Source organism: Acanthaster planci, linkage group LG10 (assembly GCF_054643075.1).
Source record: "Acanthaster planci isolate LZ-2023a linkage group LG10, COTS_SCS, whole genome shotgun sequence".
In the NCBI taxonomy this organism is placed as follows: Eukaryota; Metazoa; Echinodermata; class Asteroidea; order Valvatida; family Acanthasteridae; genus Acanthaster; species Acanthaster planci.
The window spans coordinates 8,998,239-9,025,070 of NC_141786.1; the positions used below are offsets into that span (position 1 = coordinate 8,998,239).

Sequence of the window (26,832 nt, forward strand, 5' to 3'; positions counted from 1 at the left end):
CTCGCACCAGTCCCTCACACACAAGCCAGTGGTCTGGGCACCTTGCGTATGGCGCCCTCAATCTGGAGCATCCGCTAGACACTACAACAGAGGGCAACTTTCACATTTTAGCACAGTAGCGCACCTAAGAGAAGCAGAATATCTCCAAAGTCATTACTTAAAAAAACCCCAAACCCCCCAAAAAACAAACAATATTGCACATTGGAGGAACCGCGGGGGTTGACGAGTAGTGCATGGCTGTAGCGTTTTACGTTTTGAATAAGAAAACATGTTGCCTGTGTGCATGCCTTCTTGAAGGTGCTTGTTTCTTTCCTTCCCTCACCAAATCGGGACATATTTTCCCTTTTTAACACAAATGTTCTTTTTTTTTGGTCCATTGATGCTCATTTTGTGGTGGATATACCCACTTTTGGGGCGGATCCATGGTGATTGGGGGCATTTCTAATTAAATTTGAGCACAATTGGACTCTGTACACGAGGCTCTTCATGTTACAGGTGATATGTGACATCTGGAACTTTAGATCTCTGGTATTTTGGCTATTTCTCAATTTATTGCAACAAAGAAACACCACTCCCCAATACAAGACTCTCCAGTATAGAATATTTTGAGTGTATAGCCTTTATTAATGAGCTCGGCGGGTATATTTCTGGCCTATTTACCACGGGGCACCCTCAAGGGTCCGGTATCACAAAATGACCGGTGACCAAGACTGGAGAAATTCCTCCACTTTTCCAGAAATAGCCAAATCTGAAGTCGTCCCGTCTATATCCGCCGTGTTCGGATGGTAACGTTCGGTTATTCCCAGCCGAGTAGGCGGGCTAGCTGTTGAACATAAACTCCCGTAGCGTAATGACAGCTGTTGATCCTTGGTAATCTCCCTAGAGGAAAATCTAGGAATTAAGAATCAGGACCTTACGACTACTGGCAAATACCCACACACGTGCACCACAAGTGACATGTGACCCCTGACCCTTCATCATATCTATTGAAATCCTTGAGTGATGCGTGACCTAAGACTTTTTTATCAGGACTCGTCAGGGATCTTTGGGCAGGGAACCAGACTACTTATTGGAGAAGGAATCACAGACTGATGTTAATCTTATTAATACATATATTGTCCTTTTTTATCAATGAAAATGTTCAACCTAGCCAGGAAGTCCCATCTGTGAATGCAAATTAACCAAGCCGGGAATGCCGAATTTTCCGAGTACTTTTGTTACCCAGCCTTTGGATTTTGGGCGCCTTTTGGGCTTTCTGCTCATACAAATTTCTGTTATTTATGATCACTTGAAAAGTGTGATAAATAATGATTGTGTTTGTATCATGTTGGTAACCTGTTGAACCCGGAAAACAATAGACCAATTGCCTTAGCTAAGTCACGTGACATATAATGGTAGTAAATATCAATAAACATGGCGTCCTTCCATAGCAAAGTGTGTCCAAAGTATTTTTTACCAACAATAATGCACATTTACGGTATAGAACTCAGCACATCAATATTATGAGTAATTTACCAACCGTCGGCTTTACTTTGACTTACATGTACGACGCACTTTAATCACTATGAGGGGACGCTATGTTTGCTGATGTTTGATACCTACTCTGAGTCAGGTAACTCAACGGGTGCAATCGGTCTATTGTATTCACAGGACCTAAAGCACAAAGCCCATCAGTAACTCGATAATTTCAGTACTATGCTGGTTGTCATTCTATAATCAGCTCAGAGGCGCGCTGATACCGGCAATGCAGAACTGACTCGTGGAGTTTAGGATTCATGCTTCGAATACTTCTCACACGCATCATAATCTTCCGAAGTTTTTAAATTAGTGCACCACTGTCAGAATCGCAACACAGCCAGAAAGCTGCATGACCTTCGCCATCATCTGGTTTCAAGCAGCACGGAATTTATGACTAGTTGTGTCGTAAATGAAGGAGTTTTACGGTTTAAACAGCACTATTGGATGAAGAGCTTTACGACATTCACTCAGAACTAACAGGGTATTTACTAAACGTTGTTTATGAAGTTGGGTGCACAGTTCAGCAAACCCATCTAAACTACATGCATTATCAGTATCGAAGACATGAGAGACTTCAAAAAATAACGAAGTGAATCGTGAGAGTCTCCCTCTCATACATTGGTTCCTGTCCCCAGTTTATTCTTCATTTTTTTAGCTTCTTAGATCGGTTAAAGAAAAGAAAGAGAGAGAGAAAAAAAAGGAAAACAAGAAAGACAAGAAGAGGTGGTCATGATGACCTACCTCCGTCAACCTGTGTATGTGCGTTGGCCATCATTCTTTCTCATACCCTCGATTCTACGATATTTGTGTGGATATTGTAAACACAAAACTTAAACCACAAAACAGCCAGAGGGGAAACAGTATTTTGAATATGGAAAATAACAAGCTATTACATAGTTCTAAAACATGTTGATTATAGCACACTACTATTTGCCAACGTCGATGCGAATATGAAAAACTGCGTGCACATGTATGTATAATCCAAAACAGGGAATGGGGGGGGCACATAACAGAAAAAAACCCACAAATGTTTTGTTCAAAAGGAAGAGCATCGTGACTCTGGCGTGTGATGTTGTGAGTGCGTGAAGCAATGAGTGAGGCACACCTTCGAAAGGATGAAATGAGTTCGTGTTGCAGAATAGCTCTTGAAACATTCACAGTCATTTTGCAAGAACGCATGATCGAAGTTTGCACACAAACACACAAAAACAAAACAAAATTAAACAAAAAGTACTTTTAATTTCGTCGATGTTAGAATGAGAGGCGTTTTAAATGTCTTGCAGTAGTATTTTACAGAGGTTTTTATAATGGTGTTTTGATATTTACATGATTCTTTTGTTTTTCTTTTTATGTGTACGACCAGCCATAGACTGACTGGCAAAGCTGCCCTTGTGACGTTTACAACAAGAAGCAAAACAAAGCAAGATGCGCCATGTTTGAGAGGGCAGTTTTGGTCACGGTGCGTCTGTCTTTGTTTTTTTTTATTATTGCACTCATTACATGAATCATTACAGTTGATATTAAGAATGATAACGCAGCGTCCGAGTGATCTTGATACGTATGCACCAAATCTACACACATGAGCAAGACAGCAAATAGCCCATAATGCTTTTTGGGTCTCTACCTGTGACGTACTTCCCAGCGTTGCGTTAGGGCCGAGTGAAATCTTAAGATTGCAGGCCGGAAATTAGGCTGCCATAGCCATCGGCGATAAATACCTGAACTTAGAAATCTTGAAAAAAAAAAAAAAACTACTTCAGAGCTTCTCAGGAGTTCCAGACGCACCGTCAAATGAAAGCCCGGGTTTATTTTCTTTTTTTAATAATTAACTGATAACTTTTGGAAGATTTTTTCCCCACAGAAGGTAGCCCCTAAAAAGCGGTCGTGAAGCCCCTCTCCATTAGAAAAAAAAAGAAAAGAAAAGAAAAGAAAAAAATGCATGTATCACACTTCCCGAAAAATAAACCATTTTTAGGTACAGATTGGTTTTTTTAAATCTCACTCAGACACATGCTGTCATTCATGTTTGTCACCTAAGCCTGTCTTTTTATAACCTTCAAGTTCATGAGCCACAAAATGCTCTATTTCGTAATTTCTTAGATTTGAGTGCATATACATTGTAATTTAGCTGGCGCAAGCAGCCTGATCGGCCTATTTTAGTTACCGGCCCGCACACCTGAAATCCTAAAGAGAAGTGCGCCCTCAATTTATTGACATAAAGAAGGTCACAGTACGCAACGCCGTGGCTAACCAAAAGTGAACATAATCAGTAACACGAGTCGTTGCGTCACGAAAACACACCCAAGGCTATGAATAATTCATATTAGTCAGCCCAAAACTTACAATGTGCTCGATCAGGCGTATCACAGTGATACATCTCAGCGTTGGACAGTGGTACGATAGCTATCCGGTGTACATTTAATTGTTGGTGGATCAAAAAGGCAGCATTCCTGACTTGACTCCTGACGCCGGTGGTACATGTATACCTCGATCAGTCACCCAACCGACCTTTTGTTTTGTGTCGCATGGACAAAAAGATACCCATTTGCAGTAAACAGTCACTGACTCATTTTCAGACAGGGTGAAACTTTCGAAGAGCACCAACAGACCGATACATTTTAATCCAACCTGTCGCCGACGGTTTCACATGTAATCAAGTAAGGTTTTTCCTTACATACCTTTGCCGTGAAAATGATCCGTGGTAGACTCCTTCCTTTCTGTGTTTTGCTGACGGCACTTCAGTTCGGTAAGTGATGCTCGAACTTCTGTAATTTGTTGTCAATTATTTGGAATATGTTCACAGTGATGGTTCGTTTGGATGGAGCTGAACACTTTCGTGTGCCCCTAACTGTCATTTAGTACTCTTTAATGTCATATCCAGTGTCTCGGATTCCACAACCAACAGTGTGTACAAATTGTTAATCAGTCAAGGTGAAGTCTTCAAAATAGGCCTGTCTGCCTCACCTCGTTTTAAGGAAATTAGTGAATTCTAAATCCAAAGCTAAAAGATCTTTTCTCAAAGACGAGCCATCATTTTTCCCGAATTAAAACATTTCCTGGTCAGTAATGAAAACAGGGTAACATTTCTCGTATCCAGCTTCCAGATTGCTCGCCCACGTCAGGACATGCTGTGAAAGTGGGCCTCCGTCAAAGTCAGCAATCTCTTGTTATCATAATTGCGTGCGATATAGGAGTCGGCTGCATATACCTGTGATTCACTGCAAACAAGTTCAATTGTATGGCCAACCAGTCAGGCGCGTCAGCCTTTTGTTAAAGTGCAGGATGGAGTGAATAATTGAAAGTGTAAACCAAAAATAACGGGAGAGCGGGACATTGAGGGTGTGGGCATTGAAGCAAAGGAACAAGTTCGATTCGTACCCTGCTTTGACATTTAGGAAAATGATCCTGGCAAAAGGTAAAGGATTGTCCTGGATCATTGTAAAGAAAAATAAACAACTTGCCACGCCCCCACAATGTCTGTACACCTCGCCATTCTCTCCATCGTTAGTCATTTAACCAGTCTGAGTGCTTGTTTTAGTCATTTCTAATTATTTTCCCCCAGAGTCAGACATGTACAAACCATCGTCTTTAAACTTGAATTACTGCAACTGGCATCAACTCAAAAACTCCTGTTCACTAATGAAGCCCTAGTAAAGTTTATTATCATTCGTCTACAACATCCATTGAAACTCGTTATGGACTTGCGACCATTGGGGACTAGATATAACAATCAAAATGATTAATAGATAAACAATAAAAATAATAAACGACACTACGAATTTTTTACACAAAACACAATGAGATATTAATATTGATTGGGATAAAAGGAGTATAAAATTACCATAGAAAATAAGATTACAATAACAGTTAAACACTGTGAATCATATCATTCAACTTATCATTGCCTGTGATCACTGAGTAAACAAACGGAACTGCACAAGTCTGGACAGTCTCTATTCCGATGACATTCAACTTGTACCTAAGCCACCAACTCAAATTCACGGTTTCGTGAACATCTTCAAAAGGGTTGATTGAGAGCAAATCTAGTCTGTGCTTCAATACAGACTCGGTTGGCTTTATTCTGCGGGCAACGTTTAGATGAAATGATATGAAAAATAATATTCTAATGAACTGCAACATTTCCATGTGGAAATGTAGCAATGCAATGACTGTCAAACATTGTTTTTAACTTTTCGGCAACCTATGTGAACTCTGCTTCTCCGTTATCACACAAGCAGAAAAGTTGAATTCACGGTTGTCGTCAAAATGTGCGATCCAAATTTCTACCTGCTCGGAAGTAGAAAAGCAGATGGCCTATTTCCGGCCGCCAGCAAATGAAGAAAAAGTAAAATCTGCTTGTCTTGAAGCAGAAAAGAAAAATAGAAAAATGCATGACCAAACAATGTTCGTTCTGCTTTTTGAGTTGGCAGAAAAGTAGAAACGTCGAAATTGCATGTTACCAGAACATAAAATCTGCTTTTCTACCATTCTGATAGCAGAAAAGCTGATGGCCACTTTTCGTCCTCCATAATGCGTGTTCCTTAGAATTTCAAATGGCCGCAACAAAACCAATGGTTGTTAGACTGAGTTACGAATCCACATTTTGTGCTGATAACACATGTCTTTGCATGCCAGGTTTAATAAAGAAAAAAACATCGGGCATGGGGCAGCCGAGTTCTGGAGTAAATTATATCATGGTACCAAGACTTCGAATTGATCCTAGCATGTATTTTTTGTTTACGGATGGAGTACTCAGAGCTTTACTGTTAGAGACACGGCTACAGAAAAACAAGAACCTATTTTTGAATGGAACCCACGACGACCTTGACTGTTACTACTGGAACTCTAGCTCGCCAGTCTAGGACATTTTGAATCTGAAATATTTGTATGAATAAGTCTTTTCCCCTCATTTTTCCATAAATCATGGAACGTCATAGGACGGCCCAATGTAAAATCCCCTTTGGATGACCGCGCCAGGGTTCCGGAAGCTCGCTGCGTGACCTTTTACCTTCAGGCTCCATTAAGTAGAGGATCTACCTAAGAGAGATCTTGACTGAATCTCACACCACAGTGTACACATGTCTTTTACCGAACAATAAAGATTGCTTTGGTGGCGGGCTAATACTCAGTGTTGGACTGTAGTTTATTTCTTATTTGACTCCTCGTCAATGAAGACATGATGACTTCACAGTGGCTTGATATTTGTGCGATATGACCGTGTCATTTTTATTTGTTTCCTCGCACGCAGTCCCCGCCCAACCGCAGTATTGTGCGACCAACCCTTGCATGAACGGTGGAACGTGCATGGCAAGCCCGAGTATGACGGACTACTTTTGCGCGTGCCCAATGGAATATACTGGACAGAACTGCACGGGTAAAACTTGATATCCGCAACTTTAAGAAGCCACTGAAAAGTCCTTTCTTTTATGTACGAACCAATTAGTAGAAACGGCTGAAGTTTGCTGAACGATCATTCTGATTTTATTCACTGTATTTGGTTGGTAACAAAGACTGATTCGGGTCCTGATTCTTTGGAGATGGAAGGACAAAAACTTTCTTCTTTATATAACCTCTTCTGGCCTTTCTGAGAATTAAGGATAACTTTTAAGGTCTTGTCAGCATTTTCACTTTTCTTTTGGTGATGTACATTTACTTCGCCGAATTGTTCTTCAAAACACACTGAGCAAATGTTTACACACACATACACACTACATTGCGAAAATATAGGTTTTCCTGGAAGAATTCGCAAACTTCTCATCCGAATTAGGCTAAGGACAACCTCAACCAAATAGATTGACGATCTAGATCGTCGCTCAAAGATCAAAAATGATTATCGAATTTAACACAAGAAGCGAAGTGTCAGCATTCCTTTCCGAAAAACATGCAAACCGCGTGCAAATTCGTGCGAAGAAGAAGAAGTTTGTCCTTGTTTGGTTTCCGGTTCCTTTCTTTAATTTCAGGGTTGGAAGTATATGCAAACATGCATGCATACACGAGAGCCAATACCCGCGATTCACAATGGTTCGCCACCGAGAGTTTGCAACACGTTGGCCGATCATAACGCGCGAAAGTTGTCAACCATTTCCAAACGCGCATTGGGCGACAAATTTCAAGCATTGTGATTGGCCAACGCGTTGCAAACTCTTGGTGGCGCACTATTGTGAAACGGCCGTATTTCAGAATAAGCCTAGTATCCTTCTTCCAGTTCGTGGCGTAGATAGACCCTGGGGGGCAGTGCCAGAGTTCTCTCAGGCAGGCAGTCCTCCCCTCCCTCTCCGCTGTGCCACTGGATTTGTTGGTGTTAACTGGTAATGAGATGTAAAATAGCTGAGTGGGGTCAAGAAGTCTGTTTTCCTTCCTTCACACGTGTTACCGAATCACCACCTCCCCTTAAGATAATGGTATGGTCCACACGAAGTAGCGTATTGTGGCAACATGGCCGCCCCTTTTCGGAGTTCCATGGAGCCTGTTTTATCGAACAAAATATGCGACCTCTATACATTATTTGAAGTTTATGTTTTATTTTGTCATAATGCAAGGGTCGTTTCCACAAATATCGATGTGTAAAAATGGTTATGGTGTGCGCTGATGGCGTGTGGATGGTTTTGTTGACCAACTTCCACGTGACACTATGTCTGTACGGCGCGTTGTCGTACGTGCATATCGCTGAGCCGTAACTGCGAAGACTGCAATCAGGCTGCACAACAAAATGCTTATTCCACAAATACAATTAGTTTGGGGTGATGATAGAGACATAAACTGGAAGGTACATTTACTGACCACTGCTCAAAGTGAACAGATGCACTTTTGGAGGGCTGTGTTTTTATATGCGGATCGACCTCGCGTTTGCACAACCCAGACGCTCAGGAACGCCCAGTGGCACATGAACTGTTGTTTGCATGATAAATTACTAGAGCTGTGTTTCCTTGAGATGCCTTGAAGCATGGAGGAATAAGCTTGAAGCGAGTCCATGGGAAGATTAACAAAGTGAATAACAAACCCATATAAATTGGCCAAATGTTGAAAAATTCCAGCAAATTCAAATGGTGTATATTACCTTTAAACATGCATTAATTAAAGGTATCAATTCCCTACCCCTGCACCATTTCATTTTGCAGTGCGGGTGGTGTTCATAACGGTTTCGTTGGGTGACACTTCTTGAGAGAATGCATTTCTCTCGACAGGAACTGAATGAAAATGATTGCATATGATTGCAAATGATTGCAATTCTTGCATGCAATAGACCGTTTGTGTTTCAGAAACGGTCGGGGCACCCTGGAGGTAAACACAGTCATTAATGCGTCTTTCGAATTAATACCACACTGCTTTACACTGCACATTGTGCCCTTCCTCACACAGATCCAGTTTTAGGTATCTGCATGCCGAATCCTTGCCTTAACAATGGAACTTGCATGCCAAGCCCTGGCATGACTTATCGATGCACTTGTCCGATTGGCTACTCTGGAATGAACTGCGAAAGTAAGTACCTGTAATTATAAACGTATGTGGTTGCAATACCTGCCCATGAAAACCATCGAGCTCGCTTGTTATGAAGATACTTTTTTTTCAATTTATTTCGAGTGAACACAACTGGTTGATTAAGGCAGAACCAGAATCTTGTTTATGGAGGAATAGCAAAATCAATCATAAACCGATTTCGCGTTCGTCCTAAGGACTTTACCACCCTTTACTTCTCTTACACCCTTTCACAGTGGCCAAACTCGTGGGGGTGGGGGCAGGGGGTAGGAGTTCCACGGGGGTGCACCCCCCACGCGCCCGCCTGTAAGTTTGTATATAGGAAGGTTATTCTGACAACCTGCCAAAAAATAGGTCAAGCATATGGACACATTAAAGTAGCGCATGTCCACACAATGTGTTCAAATGGCATGGCAACAGCCCCCCCTCCAAAAAAAATTACAGAGCCCATGGAGTGAAAGGAGATCAAGAGGGGAAAGTCGTCGCCCGGCTTCGCCACTGGTGCATTCAAATTGTTTTTCACAATTTAATAACAGTAGAGCAGAAATTTTGTCCGATTTGGTTTAGGACAGGATCATTTCCATATTAGTGTGTGAAATTATGAATGTATGAATGCACATGATATCGTAATGTCCGATAACAACTTAAAGCCAAGATTACCAGTTCTTTCAACCAATCACCTTTCTTTTTCTTCTTCTGTGTCCACTTTCCTATCTCCGTGTAATGGTTCACTGTGTGACTGCTCCCCGTGAAGTATATCGGTTTTCATTTGGTGAGATGAGACGACGAGGACTCAATTCGGGAATGATAGGATCTCTAAGTTTTCGAATCGCCCTAAGATTGTTCACATTCAAGGCAGAGGTGGTGGCTATGTTTGACAAAAACCACATGGAACACAAGTTGATTAGTTTACCCTACCCGCCAGTTTAATACATCTCGAAAAACAGGTAGCAAAATCTATTATGTGTTGGGTAAGGGCAAAACCCGATATTATGTATGTTGTCAAATGATGTACATGCATATCCAGTGGGTAAATATAGCCAGCAACCACACACGGGATAGTGAGGCTTATTGCACACGCACCTTTGCTAATGCAAACTTTATGCCAAGACAAAAAGGGTCATTTCAGACACTTCAAGCTCAAAGCTATGTCATGTTTATCCTCGTTTGAGGTCGTGCATTTATCAACCTTACGCAGACTTTTCTACATTGCTGTTTCGACAAGGACATGCGCAGTCTAGTCGCTGAGACTGCAGGTGATTTTCTCGTCATATTGATGAGTGTGCAGTCGTGCGATGAGTAACCTTGCCAATTGACTGGAACAAAACAAAGACTCGTCCACTTCACTGTTAATGAGCTTAATGATTAATGGGATATTTAACCGATAATGTGCTTAAAATATTCAAGAGACGCAGAAAATCACCATTAATGAAAAGAGTGGCTGAGGAATCTGTTGGTGACTACTGGCAATTTTACTCTGGACTTAGTCGAATTCCCTTTTCATATCAGGTCCCTTTTCGATGCTTCAGCTTTCACTTCAGGGTTTTTAATATCCGTGGAATTGTTACTCATTAGACATGTATTGTGATTCTTGTTGATGTAGATGATGCGTGCAGGCCCAATCCATGTCACAACAACGGCACGTGCCACCGTGACACATCGGGGAATATGTTCGACTGCAGGTGTCCTGTCGGCTTCAGCGGGGGTATTTGCCAGAGTAAGTAGCTTCACAGTAAACCATCTTTCTCATCTTCTTCTTGGGTTTCTAAAGAGTGATAAAACGTAACAGTGCTTGGAAATCAACGGTACAGGTTTCCCTTGTCAACTTCAATAAAAATAAGTGTATTCTCGCAAATAGAATTTCAAATTCGTACCGATTTTTATATTTCTGTCCATGATGTGGTCTCTTTTTCCTTACTATCGCATTTAATTCCGTCTTCTTGTGCGCACGATTTAAGTGTCGCCATTCAGGTTTAATTTAGTCGTTCTGTTTCGTTTGTAGACATTCACGAAAATTATTGTAAGCATTTTTGAAAATAATCGTTCCTGTCTTTTCACCACTGGTGCAATCAAACTAAACGTCATCGAAACATTAGATATTTTTGAAGGTCAAACAGGAAGTTCTGCTTGCAGTTTCCTGAGCGACCCTTATTTTTTGGCTCGAGCCTAATTTTTTTTTTTTTTTAATAAATAAATACAATAAAAAAGCTTGTTGTCTTTTCTATCAAAACCACCATATGTATTTCCTTCTACTCACATTTGCAACTCTTCCCAAGAAACTCCATTATCATTACACGCTCCCTTCGCGTTTCGCCGTCTCGGAGGTGAAAAACACGTGCACTAAGCAATGCTGCACTGATTCCCGCCGCGTCATGCTGCGCCATTACCAAAGAAAGCATTATAGAAAGGCAGCAACCAGTCTATGCATCCCCGCCCAAGCAGTGTTGATACAATACACCGTGCATGCGCACAGCTCTACAGCTGCACATCGGGAAAAGAAAATCAATGTTGAAAACAGATTTCTTCAATTCACAGAACACGATCTCTTGTCCATGTATGTATTTTCAATTCTCATGCATTCAGTTCAAAGTCGTACTTGAAGCGAGCGTGTTTCCAGAGTACAAAAGTTTCTGCCGCAGCACGACATTTATCGCTCGCCCCTTTTGGTGCAACAAGCACGCTTACTATGATGCAGTACATACCGATATTGTTCCTCAGTTTTCCGTCTTGATCACATGACTAACCTTATGCATACTTATATAAATTGTCCATACTTCCTAAGAATTGTCGACTGTGTACTTTTACATCTTTAAGGAAAGTTTCGTCACTTTTTGGGTAAATCTGGTTGCTTTCTTGCCCATTCAATCAGCACAATAACAATAATAGACAAATGACTTATCAACCCTATATGTAAGAGGCGTGTAGTCGGCAGCGGAGATATTTTTCATGGCCTAACTGCCTGTGCTTTTCCTTTCTGTTTACGGTAAATCTGTTTCAAACCATTTCATTACGTAAAGAGGTAAGAGTGAAACAACATCTAAGACAGGATAATTCAAAAAGTTGAGCGAGCAATCTTTATTCCGATCGTGACATGTTGTGACTATGGGGCCACTAGCATATGGCAAATGGCGGGAAAGTTGGCCCTGTGTTTGAACACTCCACCCCAACTCCACGATGTTGATGTACACCACAGGTGCTCGAGGAGCATTTCAAACCCCTTATCGACTGACATTTTATACTTGTTTTTAAATTGTTATAAATATATATTAAATATACATTTTATTCCTGTTGATGCAGCTGATGCATGCCAACCCAATCCGTGTCGCAACGGAGGCACGTGCATTCGGGACACCTCAGGGAATATGTATGAATGCACGTGTCCTGTCGGCTTCAGCGGGGGTGAATGTCAGAGTGAGTCGCTCAAACTTAATTTTCTTCAACTCTTCCCTGTTTCGATGGCTCGAAGCCTTGCCCCACTAGATGCAATTTTAGTTCCATGAAAATTTGCTCGATTAAGCGTGGCTAGGGAGGAGTAGATCCAGGAATTTTGCCGGGGGGTAGGTTGCTATTTAATTATTGTAGCCTAAGCATTGAAAAAATAATCGTTCCTGTCTTTCCACCATTGGTTCAATCAAATTTAAGGCCAAACAGGAAGTTTTGCTTCCATTTTCCTGACCGACCTTTTTTCGGCTCAACCCTAAAATTTTTATCAGGAAGTTAGAAAAACAAGTTACAGAAGAACCAATAAAAAAGGCGTGTTGTCTTTTCTGTAAAACCCCTTTTTCAACAACTTTTGTATATATCAAAATCGTCGTATGAATTTTCTTCTACTGAAATTTGCAAGTCTTCCCAAGAAACGTCCATTATTATTACACGCTCCCTTTGCGTTTTGCTGTCTTGGAGGTGAAAACACGTGCGCAGTACCCATTGCACTGAAGCAATGCTGCACTGATTCCCGCCGCGTCATGCTGCGCCATTACCAAAGGAGGCATTATAGAAATGGAGCAACCAGTCTATGCATCCCCGCCAAAGCAGCGTTGTTACAATACACCGTGCATAATGTGCACAGCTCTACAGCTGCACATTGAGTGAAAAAAAATGTTGACAGAAAATCCCATCTTAGCAGAAGCCTGGAAACACGTTCCCTTGTCAGTGTATGTATGTTCTGTAGGCCCTACTCATGTATTCAATTTAAAGTTATTCGGACCTTTTCGTACCTGACGCGAGCGTGTTTCCACGAAATTTTCTGCCGCAGCACGACATTTATCGCTCGCCCCTTTAGGCGCAACAAGCACGCTTACTATGATGCGGTACATACCGACACTGCTCTTCAGCTTTCCGCTGTGATGACACGACTAACCTTACTTATATGAATTGTCCACTATTCCTATGAGAGTAGTCGACCGAAGATACTTCTACATTTTTAAGGCAGGCTTTTCCACTTTTTGGTAATTTTACTGAGTTGCTTTCGTGCCCCTTCAATCAGCACAATGATAATAACAATGACCTACCGACCCTATTTTTAAAGGTGTGTAACCGGCAGCGGAGATACTTTCCCTTTTCGTTTACGGTAAAATCTGTTTCAAAAAGTGTCCTTCTGCAATCACGCGTTGTTACTGCATTTAGGAGCAAGGTAAAAAGAAATTCCCTGCCGGATTAATAAGTGTAACGTGACGCAGTGCAATTATTCCCATCTTAGCAGAAGCCTGGAAAACGGAATCAGTTAGGAGTGCTTTAAAGCCTCTACCCCGTTGAAACCATAACATCGCAATAATAGAGACTCTACGGACGTATATAAAAAAACATTCTGGACTCCAATGCCCCTGATCAGCTTATAGAGATCATTGAATCCACTCGCGGTCATTTTACCTAGCCGAATACAAAGCTTTCCTGGCAATGCCCGTCTTTGGTCTTCCTGACGTCAATAGAAGGGAGCCAACCGGCACATTTGCATTCGGCTCGGTAAAATGGCCGCTGGTTGGCTTCTGTTTCATACAAAAGCGTTGCAAGTCCAGGGTTTTTTATCCACGTCCGTGCTCTACCTCTGCTTGAATGCGTTGCGCACATGGATTTTCTGAGGCATAACAGAGGAAAATAAATTGAACCACAAACCAATTGCTCTGTATCACGGTAAAAGGTAAGATTGAAACAACAGCAAGACAGGATAATTCAGGACGTTGAGCAAGCGATCTTTTTTTTTTCCAATTGGGAAATGTGATAACTATATGGCGCCACAAGAGCCATGCATGCAAATGGCGGGAAAGTCGGCCCTGTGATTGAATACTCCACCCGTAGCCCATCTCACTGGTAATGGTGCTCGTGGACCATTTCAAACTCATTTTGGACTGAAGTTTTATATTTGATTGGAATTCTTATATATTTTTATTCCTGTTGATGTAGCTGACGCATGCCAATCCAATCCGTGTCGCAACGGCGGCACGTGCATCCGGGACACCTCTGGGAATATGTATGAATGCATTTGTCCTACCGGCTTCAGCGGGGGCGAATGTCAGAGTGAGCTGCTTTTACGTTTCTTTACCTTGTTTTGATGGCTAGAAGTCTTGCCCCGCTAGCTGCAATGTGAATTCCATTAAAACCCTGTTCGATTGAGCGTGGTTAGACAGGGGCGGATCCACGAAATTTTCCGGGGGTGTCAGGCTGGAGATTTTTTCCTTCCTGTGTCATTTTTGCGGACAAGCCGGAACAATGATGAAAATATGCCTTTCAGTCATTACAACGGCATTGAATGCACTTAATTCAGTTATTTGTAATCATTACTTTTGAATGTCTTTTCCGGGTCGGGGGTGAGGGCTTCGGACACCCCCAAATGATCTGCAACTGCTTTATTAAACCCGTGTGACAGGATTCCCAAAGAAAATGAGTTTCATTTACTGATCTGAGTCTACGGTGAACTTAAATTTTACATTAGAAAGAAGAGACTCACCTTTTTGATGGAAATGACAATTTAGCATCGAGATGAAGATGCAGATTACGCGGCTATAAAAAGGTCGCGGGCTTCTTCCAATTTAGATTGCGTCAAAACTAAACAGCTTTTCACAAACTTGACCTGTAATCCCAGCTTAACCTCTGATTTATAAATTAAAGCATGGGCATTTTGCCAGTTTGAGGTCTAGGGAGCATAGGAAGTTCTGAGACCGACAAACGCCAGCCCCCGCTCTTTTTTCGCTACAAATTTTAGATTCAAGTCCTTGCTTGTCTGCACCCTGTCAAATTGGAGGAAAATGCATGGCGCAGGGTGCAACGTACACATGCGCGTGTCCAAATGGCACCACGGGCATCAACTGGGAATTGAGTACACGGATGTCCTTGTGAGGCACGTCGGAGATCCCGTTGGGGGCTGGGGATTACCAATGCTATTATCCCCACATATTTTAAGTCACTGACTCGGCGCACCCGTACCCTACGCCACCGACTTCTCACTTGCCGGCGTCACAATCTCACCTGGGGTTGGAGGCCGTCCTGAGCTCCACCCCATGCGACAAGAAATCTCCTCACATGTTGTAAAAAAAAAAGGGCGGGGGCTAGCGTTTGTCAAGAAATTTAAATCTCCTCACATGTTGTAAGGACTGCCCCTAGTGCGGTAAAAGTCTCCTGCAGGTTCACCGCCATTTTGTCATAGGTCATCAAGGCTTCAGCCGAATCACAACCTTTGACATGTACCGTGTCAAAGTACCTCTTTGCCATTCATTACACATCTGTTTCTCGTAACTGCTCGTGTGACTGATTAATGAGAAGGACTTGTGACTAACTTGTGATGGATTTGACTGCAAAGTCCTAGTTTTCAAACTCTGTGTTCTCGGACCTGAAGTCAGGAGGAAATGGGACATGTTTGAGTGGATTTTGTTTTCAATTAAAACAACCTTTTGGTTGTTTTGTTGTGTATTTTGTTGTGTATTTTGTTTTGTATTTTGTTTACGTGATCTTTTCCCTGAGCTCCCTTAGTCCCGGAGCAGATCTTTTGGAATCTCGGTAAGCAAACTGAAACACCACACTGCAAGCACGTTAATGAAATTTCGTTAAATGTAGAATGTTATTTAATGGTTGTTCGTCATTCAACATACGTGTGCCGGTCCGTGGATCGGGCAGCAGAAATTATGTGACCAGACTATCTTTTCAAAATGGACATCTCGCGAGAACACTTGCCCATTTTGCCAAAACTTGGCCAAAAAATTGTCTAACTCAAAAAGGGTGTCTGGAAAGTATTCATGACAAATAAAGATCAATTCTGATTCGTCTCTCTCACAATACCTGTTTAGATCAAGGTCAGGATCCTTGCGTGCCCAACCCTTGTCAAAATGGTGGAGTGTGCATGCCACAGCTAGGGGGCATGCACAACTGCACTTGCCAAAATGGCGCCACGGGCAACAACTGTCAAAGTGAGTACAGTGTTCCAAAATAAAGGAGATATCCTAGGGTATGAATGCCTAACAGCGTTATCACAACTGTGCATGCCAAAGGACCCGCAATGCGCTTGGGACTTCTTTCTACATTTACCATTGAGTTGTCCTTTATGTTGCTCCTATTTTAGAGTGATTTTCAATCATTTGGAGTGGTTTATAAGTGACTTCCACTTTTTTGAGAAGGAGTTTTTCACTCTTTTGCCTTTGGAGAGTATCTTTGTAACATATGCAATTTATAGTTTTAGACATCTAAGAAATTGATTAGTGTCTAGATTAAGTAAATTGTTCCAGCTTCATGAGTTGTGACACAGTCAGTTTTAATTTTAACAACAGGTTCTTGCCCTTTCACCGATGTGTATGTTATTATTATATTTCTGGTAATGACACCAAGGATTCCCCAAAAGCCCCCTAGGCACTGTAGCTCGCAAGCCTGAAGAAACCTGTAGAGAGGAGACAATGAGAAGCAGTTACAGTTTTAGAGGTGGGAAGAAAACCCCAAAGAAATATTCCGGGTAAAACCCACAAAATCAGGCAGGGACTGAAAACCCAACCCAATCGGGATTCAAACCCGGGCCGCAGAGGTGGAAGGCGAGGAAAGAACCACTACGCCAACCTGACTCCCCAACCTGACACAGTATGTGTTTGTCCAAGTGTTTGCGAAAACTTCACAAGCTAACTCGGGAAAACTCGCACCGTCGACCTCGTGTTTACTTAGGCCTATGGTGCAAACGTCCAATAACCGCCACCCAAGAAAGCTTGTGTTTTTTCCAGGCAATGTCTAAGGGTAAACACCGAATTATACCCTGCCCACTCCAACCGTTTGCAATGCACTTCCTGGTTCAAAATGACGTCACACTTCGGTACTCTACATCCCCCAACTCATACTTTCAAAAAGATTTAAAGACTTAATACGTCTTTGACACAGATCTACCCCAAAGCACCAATATTACGACAATCATCATTGTCGTTGTTGTGGTCGTGGTCGTCCTTATTGTGGTGCTGATTGTCGTCGTCGTTTGCATCGTCAGAAGGGCAAGACCAAGGCGCAGCGGCGACGAGTCGTCAACTGCCGAAAAGGGACGTGGACAGGAGCTTACAGAGAAGGTAATGTAACCACATTGAAATGAAAGGACGTGTCTGTTCCATTGTACATATTTTTTCCCTTCCACATTTATCTGAGCAAACAGAGATGACTCATATTTCACACGTATCAACTGGCATGAACTTGGTACCCATACAATGTTAAATCGCACCCCCATAGTAACTTTGGTTAGCCTTGGTCCCAAGACCTTCCAGTGGGCCTAGTTTTTCCGCGACACGAACCATCACACGTGCACTGTTAGAGGGCGCTCTCACCACACGTATTGCGATCACAGGAAGGTCTTGGATATTTTGTTTTCACTTTTTTCCCTCGACTTTCCGAGGGAACCAATCAATGGCTTCGTTTGAGCCTTTACTGAGAGAATTCATATACGTTCATGACGTCACTCAACCGAGAATCGAAAACAAACGTGACGTCCCAATGTCGAGGTCCAAACATTTCCGCAGAAAGTGTCATCTTTAGGTGGTTGTAACATGCCTTAAAGATACGCCAACAGATCATTTTATAGAAACTTCGCATATCCAGCTTTTCGTTGATACTCTATAGGTTTGGGGAAAAGAAACCAAATTCGCAGTGCCGAGGCGAGCAGAGGCATACATCGTGACCGTACTGTGCACGGTGCGACAGGGAAAATGAAAGTGGCTCATTTTTATCGGTTATTTGTGCTCAAGGCAAGTTTTTGGCTCCTGCCCAGGCTATAAAAGGATATTTGTGAGTGCTTAGCAATGAGCATCCAAAAAAACCCCCAGTTTTCCATGATGTTAGCGGATGTTTAAATAGGAAAACGTAGTTCGTGAACACCAAGCATGAAAAGTTATTTGCGCACCTTTCAGCGATCATAACTCACGTGATATGAATAACGCATATCCTATCTTTATTTCAATATGTGTTGCCGCTCAAGACTTTATAAAATAACCAAGACCTTCCTTTGATAATGATTCGTAAGGTACATATATACAGTACGTGTGATAGTTAACGTCGTGGAAGTAATGGAAGGTCTTAGAATCAAGACTATTACTTGGTCTGTAGCCTATCCAGGTTTGATGTCTCATGTGGATCGAGAACCAACTATTTGATGGGTGACCAGGGAATTCCTTGGTATAACTTTTATGGTCTTTCTAAGGGGTGGGGCTAAAATTTGGAATTTACGGTCTCGGGAAGGAGTTAAAATACATGGCCCCCCAAGTCACCTTTGTCTCATTATTTAAAACGATTCCCTTTGGGAGGTGTGGGAGTTTGGCTGCATGCCCCTCATCAGCTAAAGGGGTGGCAGTATAAAACTGACTATAAATTACATTATCAGATTACTAGATAAGTTTGCAGAATTAGGTGCTGCGCCATGAATGTCACTCGCCGACAGATGCAAGGGCATTGATAACTTTTATGTATTATTATTTGAATCCAGTAAGAGAAGACAGCAGTAAATCTGAGACTCTTAGACAACTCGCAAAAAAGAGAGAAAAACGTCAACCATGGGCGTAAATTCCGGTGGATGGGGGTATATATATATCCCCAAACACCTCTTGAGGTGGGAGATGGGCTACTGAACCTTCCCCCCACTCTTTTGCCGGGAGCGAAACATTATAAAGTGGATTATGAAGAATTGTTCAGACTTCCAACGACTAAGATGCATTTGGTGTCACTCAAAACAGGCAGAAACTATTTAAAAAGCCATATATCTGCAATCCTGAACACATAATTACAGATGTATATCATATCGTGAACATCGACCTCTACATAGAGTCATATGGTGTCACTCCCCGCTCCCCACATTTCAAATGTTCATGGCTGAACAAATCATCTCCCACCATTGCCCCCCATCTGCCCCCTATTTCTAGCACAAATTTACGCCACTGATCCCCCCTCCTCCCAAAAAAACCCCACAAAAAACAGGTGGTTTTCCGACCAGTCTAAACGATGTCGCTTAGCCGTCCCATCGAGATTCTTACAAAGATTAAAATTGATCGAGTCATCATGTTCACTCCCTACTTTTAAAAATCGCCATGCAGAAAAAGACGAATGATTACGTGAAGCGACCTGGAGCACGCTCAAAGGAATTCCCGCGGGATAAACTGCACATCTTCGGTCAGCTTGGCAGCGGGTCGTTCGCTGTAGTTTACAAAGCTGAGGCAGAGGGTATAGTACGCAAAGGGACCAACACTACAGTAGCGGTCAAGATGTTGAAAGGTATACCATCTGGGTAACGTGTAGCAGTGCATTGCTGGTGTTCTGTGTGATGGCTAGCTTTATTCTTGAAAGGAACTAAACTGGACAGCAAAAGAAACTTGCCACTTTTGTCAAGGGCCACACATAAAAATTCACTCCAAATAAACAATTTTTGTACACAGGTATGCTCCAATACCCCTTACTGATCACATGCCCAAAAGCAAGAGATTATCTTTATAACAAATAAGAAATTGACATGCACAGTTGACGGAAGTGGCAAGTTTCCTTTGCTGTTCAGTGTAGGGCCTACATGGGGAAACTGACTAGGTGCTTATAAATGATGATTAAGATGAACAAAGAAATTAACTGGAGCGGGATTTGAACCTGCCACCTCTGGTACCAGTGCTCTACCACCTGAGCTATCCAGCCCTATGTTGGTGGCTCCCCCATTTGTCAATATCTCTATTTGGAGGGTGCTAGCCAGAAGCCATTAAACCTGAAACACCATGTAGCCAGGGATCACACCCCAATTACACGATACAACCTGGGAAGTGGTGAACAGGGATCACTCAAAGAGGATAGGGCCTACGGCTTAGTTTTTTTCTTGATGACCTGTCCCTTTAGTACATCACAATATAGTTGTATTTGCCAAACATGTGCTTGGCGAACTGCGGAAGGCACCCGCATTCGTTTTTAAGCAGCGCCCTCTTGTAAAAGAGCGCCTTCAAAATGGCCACATTTCCACGTGCTGCATTCTGACACACGCAGGTCTCCTTACCAGGGAAACGGTGTTCGTGGTGTTGCTGTACTGACACCCTCCTGCAGCGCCTGCCGTGTTCCCCATGCCATTTTGCTCGTTGTTTGTTAGATTTAATGTCGTTGCTATGGAGACGTTTCACCAGTTTAACGTTTATATTTCTGCCCCCCTCTGCTTGCTGGTGATGGGACTCAGTGGGCAACGCCTTTCTCACAAAAGTGCTTTCCGAAACTGTTGTTTCAGAAACTGCGACTCCCAACGATCAGAGTGATTTCCAGAAAGAACTTCAATTGTATTCGATGCTAGACCGACATCCCAACGTCCTATCTATGCTTGGATGCTGCACCGATAAAGGTACTATATTGAAGAGGAGTATTGTTGAAATATGTGGTTTGGCTATTCGTTCTTATCTTTGACAAAACTTCTGTGGGCAAGTATTTTGCCATTTCTCGTTCTTGTTTAGAGTAGTCAATTAACTGCGTGAGCGAAATATCACTTCATGGCTATTTTTTTTCTTCCAGCAAGTAGACCTCACCATGTTCAGTCAGGCTTTTTTTTAATGCATTTACTACATGGTTATATTTCCACATGCATTTGGGTGTTCCTTCCTGCAGATCCCATGTACATCATCCTTGAGTACGTTCCGCATGGTAACCTGCAGACCTACCTGAGGCAGATCCGAACGGGAACGGATCCCACGTATCTGAACAAGAACGAGTTGGTGAGAAAGAACAACCTGACCCCCACGGAGATTCTTACCTTTGCCTGTCAGGTGGTGCGGGGAATGGAGTACTTGGAGTCTAAGCAGGTGAGACTTCTAAGGACATCACAAGATTCACGAGACGGCCAGAGAGACCATCACAAGGCCAGCACTAGACCCACCTGTCTGAAATCAGATCACACGCTATATAATTCGAATTAATTGCAACAAGAGTACGCGTTGGTCGCTGCTTGATCGGCGTGTTACTTGTGCCTGGTCTTGTGACAGGATAGAGCTGCTTCAGTACAAAATTTGATTAAAAAACCTGCTTTAAAAACAAAAGTTACCAGTTCAAACTCTACGTGATTGTCATGCTACCCAAAAGACAGCTAAATACCGTTCCAAAACAATATACATCGCTTGTAGTTTGGGCTGGCTACCTGATTTATCAAACAAGGTTGTTTCAAATTAAAAAAAATTAATTAAATTAAAAAAACAACATTTATTTCCATACTTTCATTAAAATACGAATCAAAGAATACACGTAAAATAAATACGAGCCATAAATACAATGTAGTATAGAAGAAATAGAGGAAACTTCAAGAGATAGAAAGGTATGGAGCTGTTCATATAAGCGGGGGCTTGTAGAGAACAGCCAATAGACAGACAATTGGACTAGGGACAAAGCACTGGAAGCAGACAAGGGAAAACGCGACGCACAGTGAAGATTAGACTGAACATCCAAAACAGAAGTACAAAGAGTTGAAGATCATGAAAAAATGAACAGTAAAATGAATAGATACATCACAGAAGTAAAGGCAAGATATACACTGAAATAATGGAAAAACAATGTCCTTAACCAGCTTCATGATCTCAGGATCAGGCCCAGGATCTCAACTACAACACTGCTCAATACAGAATATAGTGTCCAGAGGGATCGGGAGCCATGAGAGCTTGCTGGCCGAGAAAATCCACAGCTGGTGGTGTAATTTGGTTGTGCTATGGCTTTGTTTTCTGATAGTGCATCCACAGGGATTTAGCTACCCGTAACATCCTTCTCGGCGAGGGAATGATCTGCAAAGTGGCCGACTTCGGACTGGCAAGAGATGTGGCCGAGCGAAGCCAGTACGAAATGCAGTCCCAGGTATGACCATCTGCTCAACAATTGACACTCTAGCCACTTGCAAACAGAATTTAGGCTTAAACGGACACCCTAGTGGTTGAATTTGGCCTGGAACCAGCTTAGTGACTGCCAAAACCAAAACAGATCCGTTAAAGAGATTGAGATTCAAAAACATTGTAATCAGCTAATTTAAGGAATGCCAAGATCTGAAATGCCTGAAGCAAAGCCTAAAACAAACCAATCTATCAATACATTTGGAAAGGTGTAAGCGAAATTCTGTCCAGGCTTGTAAGGTTGAGAAACTTTCGCAACGAACACGTGTTCAGAGTGACCCTACAGTGAACTCAATAAGCTCTTACGCATTTTAGTTAGAGATTCGTAATAATTATTAATTGTATACTGCACAATGCGGAAAGTGTTTGTGGCTTTTTTTGTCGAAGCAGTTAACCGTTCATTGTTTTGCCCAAAATCGATTCAAACAGGGCAGGGTACCAGTTCGTTGGATGGCTCCTGAGTCACTGCTCACCAATATGTACACTTGTAAGAGTGACGTGTGGTCCTTCGGGGTTTTGCTGTGGGAACTCGTCACGCTAGGTGAGCTGGAGCATCGATCACTTTCTCTTCACTTGTCACATCCAAGAAAAGACACGTTCTCCTCTTTGCCGCATTTGGAGTCGCTGAAATGCTCAGTCCAAAAGCGATCTGCCAAGGGATTCAACTCTTCTTTTGAAAACACGTTCATTTTGTAATTTTTTTATCATTATTGTTTATAGAGTGATGACGCACAGGGTTTAGTAATTCAGCATTTAGAAAGTGAAGTAGAATTGTGTTTATAGGTCATGGCTGTAAGGGTGCAATCACTGGATTCGTGGAGTGAGGAGTTCCATTTTTCTCTGTCGAAATAAATATGTAAAAGTTTGATTGTAACCTGCGTCAACCAGGCATGGCAAAACGCGACACATTAGCCTGCTACTGTGGTGCTCTTGTGCAACATGTTGCCAGCTCAATCTTTCATAATAGGCAAGGTCTTGCCGGACCTAAGCACGCGCTGAGTCGGCGTACGGCTAATAGGACTGACTATCGTACGCGCGCGCTGCTGTTCCCGAACGACCTCGGACGCACTTCAATTTAGGCATGCGCTATTGGAATGCCAAGCTGACACATCCTGGTTCAACACAAAGTTCAAATTTCATTTTGTCACATCCGCCCAATAGAGCGATTTTGACGGGATACGCAACACTTGCTGCCAGTGTTGACGCGCATATGGAAAGGTGTCTTTATGCTAATGTCCGGTGAGGGTAAATTTCTGTTAGAAATATTTGTGTATGAAGCATGGGGCACTCTAACGCATTCTGCAGGCGAAGATTCCGCACTCTACGGTCAGTAACATGCAAGGAACCCGATGTGATGGCCCTGCGCCTTGATTGCTTGTTACACAGCCTTTCAAATGAATTGACTTTCCAAGCACGTCCATTGCGGGTGCAAAGCATCGGGATCGCCAAATATACAGCGGATATGTATCCAAAGAGTTGGCTTTAATAGAATTTGTTTCCCACCTCGCATATTTTAATCAGGATCGCATCCATACCCCGGAATGTCATCGCAGAAGGTCATCAACGAAATCAAGAAAGGCTACCGGCTACCCAAGCCAGACCACTGCAGCGACGATGTGTAAGTATTGGCCTACTGAAGGTCATTCTGAGATATGAGACGTCAATTTTGCTGAGAATCTGGTACTAGCCGGAAGATGGATCAAGAAACATTGTGCTTTTCGGGGGGGGGGTTGGGGGACCAAAAAATTGATTTTTTTTATGTAGGTTAACCTTGATGAACTTTTCTGAGAGGTGAGGCTACATTTTGAGGCCTTGCACGCTTTGTGGAGGAAAGAAAGTAAAAAAAACCCACAAAATTCGCCTTTCCCTCATTACAAAAATAAAGAAAAAACCAGCCCCTATATTGGTAAGGAACATGATGTCTTCCCTTGCCATCCCCCAATCCTTCCTTGACTAGCGGTGATCTGTTGTGATTAAAGGTCGCGAACTTGCCACTTTCCTTGTTATCAGTGAATATGTGAAAGATTGAAAGTCCTTGCTTTCTTGGCTGACAATGTATCCGCTGACACTGTAACCGACTACCTTTTTTGTCAGGTACAAGATTATGCAGGACTGTTGGCAGGAGCGACCGGATGACAGACCCGACTTTGCTCGACTTCACATCACAATTGATGACATCTTAGCAGATGCAGCGGTGGGTTGTTAATTTATCCGAGTGTTTCGATTTCCGTCTCACTGTACGTGTGATCAAACTAAGTAAAATGGTTACATATAAATATACTATTGGTATTTCCCGAAGGTCAGTAATTATGACATGCTACCAATTTTCCAGAGACACCAGTAGTAAATATGCAAAGTAGGAAATGTTTTGTTTCATAGCTAATAGGTTATTCATGAATATACAAGCATCAGCAACTGCATTATTCTTGGACTTGGATTCTAATGTCGCGGTTCGCTTTGCGGTGAATTCAAGATTATCAAACGTTTCCAATTTGTCACCAGGGTTACCTAGAGATGGGAAACCTGAACCAGGATGATTACGTCTACCTGGAACCAGGCCAAGATGCGAGTTCCACCGAGTCTGCCTAGGGATCGACCATGTCCATTTCTCATGACGGTATAAAAAGAGGAGACTGGAGCCTCATCATAGGTTGGTCCCCTGTCACAGGTCTGAAGTTGACTGTAGAGCGACCTCAAGTGACTATAGACCGATCAAAACGTGCGAAATTGTGTCCTGAGCAGCTTGCAACGCAGACGGAGACATCGTCTAAAAATAACATCCAGCAAAGAGACACTGTGGTTATGAGGTTGAAACTGTAATTCACGTCAATAACACTAACTCAGGCTTGCAGCCGTTTGAAAATATGTCACCTAACAATTATATGCTTTTAGTTGAAACGCTTTGAAGACAGTGTTAAACTTATGAACGTAACAGATATGAATGAAAAATATTAATTAAGCTTCAAATTATGAATTACACTATTTTTATTTTTTCATTTTGCAGCAGTAGGATTGCATACACAGGTATAGTTCAGGGAGACCCTTTTTCAGTTATAGCAACTTCCTTTGCTTCCAAAATATTTTGAGAAGATTCAAGGCTATGCAAACTTTCTTAATATGAGTTTTCATGGGAGCATAGTTTCCGTAATATAACGCACATTAGATCCAAAGATCGGGGAAACGTTTGATTGATATTTAAACTTACGCTCGTTTAAATCTACATGCATTTGGTTTTTCCGTCATATTTTGAGTTTGTTTTTATAAGATTGTAAGTGTTATTACTTTCGAACTCCAAAGTACAACTCTTCTTCAGAGGTTTTTTGTTATTCCCTTAAGTCCATTTGTTGTGACTTCCGGTAGTTTTAGCGAGGTTCAGTAAATGTTTTCACTCTTTGGATTTTTTTCTGGATTTTATCTCTTCAGCAGTCTTATTTTTTTTAGTTTTTTTCTTTTATACGGCTGTCGTTTTTTTACTTGTAACATTTTAAAAATAACGTACCCTTTTGAAGGTTGTAAAAGTGTAGATATTAACAAAAACTAAAGCGCTGTATATCTTTGGTCTCAAGACCAACATGGTGAGGAGATTTAAAAAAAATGGACTCCTAAATACAAATCTAATAGAGACCGAATCTCCACGAGCCTTACGAACAGTGAAACACACAAATGCTGCATTTCGGACAAAGCTTAAAGTCAGTGATGTATACCCCCCCCACACACACACCCTCGCAGTACAATTTAAACTGGTCAGGGCCGTAACGAATTTTCTCCAAGGGCGGAACTAGGACCAAGGTTTCAGGTTGCAAAATGTGGGAATATCTTTACGTGAGCCAAAATCTCGAGGGTTTTAGGCCTACACTGTGAGGACAGGCAAATGGTCCCCAAGTCGCCTTTAACCCTAAAACGTTTGCCCCTTTTTCATACTCTAAACATGGGAAAAGTGAACTCATGGCAATTAAATGAACAACGAAAATCTAAAAGGTAGTGTCTGAGCTTTTCTTTTTGTGTTCTTGATGATGCATATAATTGACGATTGAAACGGCCCGGATGTGCCCAAGCGGACCAACTTCGACCAACCCAGTGTTTTTTGTTAATTAAACCAGGTCGTTTATGTTATGAGATTACAATTAACATGATGATGCATGATTGTATATATGCTTGAAATCGACCGAGCTTTAACCTTGTGTCCGCAACTATTATGTCTAATAAGATAGCCGAATATATTTTGCTACATTTGATACATTGATTAAAAGGTTAAGCTACTAGAATTTACATTCCAAATTTGCCGGTACACACATTAAAATGAGGCAGTCTGCCAGCTAGGGGTTCAATGTGGTTGGTTGCCTTTGGTTGTAACATACAGTCCAATATGGCTTGAATGATAAAACGATATGACATTTCTGAATTTTAAGGTTTCATCGGTGGCCTACATCAAAAACAGATCAGAGCCTCGATTGTTTTTTTCTTTTTTTTTTTGAAGAATTTCACAGGCTAAAAAGCGGAGACTGTCGTCACAACG

At 42.1% G+C, this 26,832-nt stretch overlaps 1 protein-coding gene across 4 annotated transcripts; it reads left to right on the forward strand.

Moving 5' to 3' along the window:
- Nucleotides 1-3,869: 3,869 nt before the first annotated feature.
- Nucleotides 3,870-26,293, forward strand: LOC110985025 (tyrosine kinase receptor Cad96Ca-like). 4 transcript variants are annotated; one of them, XM_022245716.2, is made up of 16 exons: nt 3,871-4,264; nt 6,767-6,892; nt 8,878-8,997; nt 10,598-10,711; nt 12,292-12,405; nt 14,395-14,508; nt 16,272-16,391; nt 17,341-17,519; nt 19,527-19,704; nt 20,684-20,794; nt 21,055-21,248; nt 22,162-22,284; nt 22,746-22,857; nt 23,838-23,934; nt 24,411-24,510; nt 24,819-26,293. In XM_022245716.2, exons 1-16 carry the CDS (start codon nt 4,210-4,212, stop codon nt 24,903-24,905), a joined length of 1,944 nt encoding a protein of 647 aa, XP_022101408.2. In that variant the 5' UTR covers nt 3,871-4,209; the 3' UTR covers nt 24,906-26,293. The 4 variants fall into 4 exon arrangements, with proteins under 4 accessions (XP_086998774.1, XP_022101408.2, XP_086998776.1 ...); XM_087142648.1 differs by lacking the exon at nt 14,395-14,508 and having other exon boundaries at nt 3,870-4,264; XM_022245718.2 differs by lacking the exon at nt 6,767-6,892 and having other exon boundaries at nt 3,872-4,264.
- Nucleotides 26,294-26,832: the final 539 nt, after the last annotated feature.

Coding starts and splice junctions, on each gene's coding strand:
- LOC110985025 (XM_022245716.2), top strand. CDS start 4,210: ATGATCCGTGGTAGACTCCTTCCTTTCTGTGTTTTGCTGACGGCACTT. Junction 8,998..10,597: donor CTCTGGAATGAACTGCGAAA/GTAAGTACCTGT, acceptor TTGTTGATGTAG/ATGATGCGTGCAGGCCCAAT. Junction 20,795..21,054: donor TGGATGCTGCACCGATAAAG/GTACTATATTGA, acceptor TCCTTCCTGCAG/ATCCCATGTACATCATCCTT.